General features: G+C 42.4%; 1 protein-coding gene across 2 annotated transcripts in view; it reads right to left on the bottom strand.

Annotated features, from left to right (window-relative positions):
- srfb (serum response factor b) overlaps window positions 1-2,500 on the bottom strand; it is a 33,022-nt gene that overhangs the window by 24,554 nt on the left and 5,968 nt on the right. For both annotated transcript variants that reach the window (XM_084392316.1, XM_084392315.1), the window contains exon 2: window positions 1,335-1,601. In XM_084392316.1, the coding sequence (XP_084248442.1) occupies window positions 1,335-1,601 (267 nt within the window). The remainder of the gene's footprint in view (window positions 1-1,334; window positions 1,602-2,500) is intronic.

Here is a 2,500-nt window from a genome sequence, read left to right as displayed (position 1 = left end):
GATGAAGAACAAACGCTCGGCACAGACGGGAGGAATGAAACACTCGAGCGCTTTAATATGGCGACAATAACTCTTCAGCGTGTGGATTTTGGAGCGACTTAAGAGTTTCATAGATTCATAAAATATGAGCATCTTAAAGTCTCCCTGTAGTCCATCATTTTATCCCTTCAAACTCATCTCTGATCACCAAAATTACATATTTAAACGTTTTTCCTTGAAAAGAATGTCTTCATTTAGTATTTCCTCGCCTCATTTAGTATGCCTGGTTCTATGAATATGCAAATGAGCCCCGCCTCCACTCACTCACTCAGCTCAGAGATCCACTGGTTGACGATCACACGTTGATCTGATTGGTTACAAGGTAGTTTGTGACGTCAGAAACACCAGCGATTTCAAAGCGTGTTTTTGAGACTGTCTTTGGTTCACTGCAGTTTTAAGGAGGAAATACTCAGCAATGGTGTCGACTTATGAACTTACACATGCTTTGTCTTAAAGCAGATTAAAAACACCACATAGACACATAAACAACATTAAAAGCTGGATTTACACCACAGGGGGACTTTAAATAACTAAATAAATAAGTAAATTAACATGAATTATTAAATAAATGACCAACGCTAATTGAAAACCATTTACACTGTTCAAAAATAAATGATTATTTCACGTTTTGTCCTAAAATCACCAATATCCAGCACTTTCCCACAGGTCAAAGATTTCACGAAGCCAAATAAAGTTGCGGAGTTTGATCAAACTCAAAAAGAGTTTGATTGGATCTGGCAGTTTCTCTCATTATTTTAAGATCTCAGTGCTGATCTCACCTTGGTTTCTCCCAGACTCTTAAAGCGGTGGTGTAATGCGCTTTTTACAAGATGTAAAGTAAGTCTCTGATGTCCCCAGAGTGTGTGTGTGAAGTTTTAGCTCTAAATACCACACAGATATTTTTATATAGCATGTTAAAGTTGTCACTTTTTGAGGGTGAGCAAAAATGCAAAAAATGTTGTGTGTGTCCCTTTAAATGCAAATGAGCTGCTGCTCCCAGCACAGGGGGCGGAGCTACAACTGCTTGTGTCCTTTTACCTCACACACAAACACACACATGCACTGAAAATGTCTAAAACGTTTAGCCTTTTATGTTCAAACCAGAGTCAGTGATGGAGAGACTCAAGAAGAGACAACATGTAGAAGCAACAGGACATTTCTGAACGGTTAGTTGATGAATTTATGTAGTTTATGTATTATGTATTTATCTTCTAGTCATTGATTAGCATATTATGTTGATAATCTATAAATCGTGTTCAGGGGGCGGGGTTTACGATCTTTATTTAAGATCTGACCTTGGTTTCTCCCAGACACTCGGACTCGGACACCTGGTAGGTGAGGTCGGTCTCCTCGAAGCCCGTGGCGCTCATGCGCTGGTCCGTGGACGGGTCGGACCGCGGCGGCGAGTCGGGAGAGTTCAGGCAGGTTTGGATCAGAGCTTTTCCCGTCTCGCTGGTGATCATGGGCTGGAGTTTACGTGTGGCGAACGTGTAGACGTGACCCGTCTCGCTCGCCACCAACAGCAGGACTTGAGTTCCCGTGAGCGTGGAGAGCTCGTACGCCTTCAGAGAGAGAGAGAGAGAGAGAGAGAGAGAGAGAGAGAGAGAGAGAGAGAGAGAGAGAGAGAGAGAGAGAGAGAGAGAGAGAGAGAGAGAGAGAGAGAGAGAGAGAAGCATAGGTGTTTTAACAAAGGTTTACAATAAAAAGCGATACATTGATCATAATTAATTAATTTGTGTCAAGATTGCACATTAGTCACAGAAATAAAGTGGTATTTTATTAGTCAGAGAAACAGAGGAAGCTCCTGGAAAAAAAGAGTTGGTTAATTTAATGAAGCATGTGGATCTCGTACGCCCTCAGAGGATAACGTCAAGAAGATAACAGTGAAACACTCAGAGCGAGTGAGCGAGTCAGCTTTATTACAGTCAAATCACTGACGCAAACTAGGAATATTCCCTTCGAAAACACACTCAGCCACTGCGTCTTCAGCGGTTCAGATTTAGGAACATCAACATGACTGTGTTCCTTATTACACCCGAGAACAGAACACCACAATCGCTTAGACGCCATTCTGCTCATAGACACTAGACACTGCTCCAGCGTATCAACAGTGACGCATCGCGCGGGCTATGATTGGCGGGTCTGTGTTGAAACGCTGCTGTCAATCAACAATCGTGGGAGGGGCGTCTGACCGTGTGACGTCACTAGGTCGAACGGCTTGATTTGAGACGGGAAAACACTGGATGGATTTTATCATTATATGATGGTTGTGTACAGGCACTGCCAACACACACTTCAGTACAATCAACTTGTAAAAGTGCATGTACCATTATATGACCCCTTTAGAAAGGAAAACACAGTTCAGTGCAACACGTCTGTCATATCGGCTTCATAACATCATCATGAGAACATCATAAATGTGTGTTTGGGTCGAGGCTGTTAATGGTGACACTTTTGTTTT

This window comes from Rutilus rutilus (assembly GCF_951802725.1).
Source record: "Rutilus rutilus genome assembly, chromosome: 20".
Taxonomy (NCBI): Eukaryota; Metazoa; Chordata; class Actinopteri; order Cypriniformes; family Leuciscidae; genus Rutilus; species Rutilus rutilus.
The sequence above is the reverse complement of the archived record's forward strand: the minus strand, read 5'-3'. Positions and strand labels throughout refer to the sequence as shown.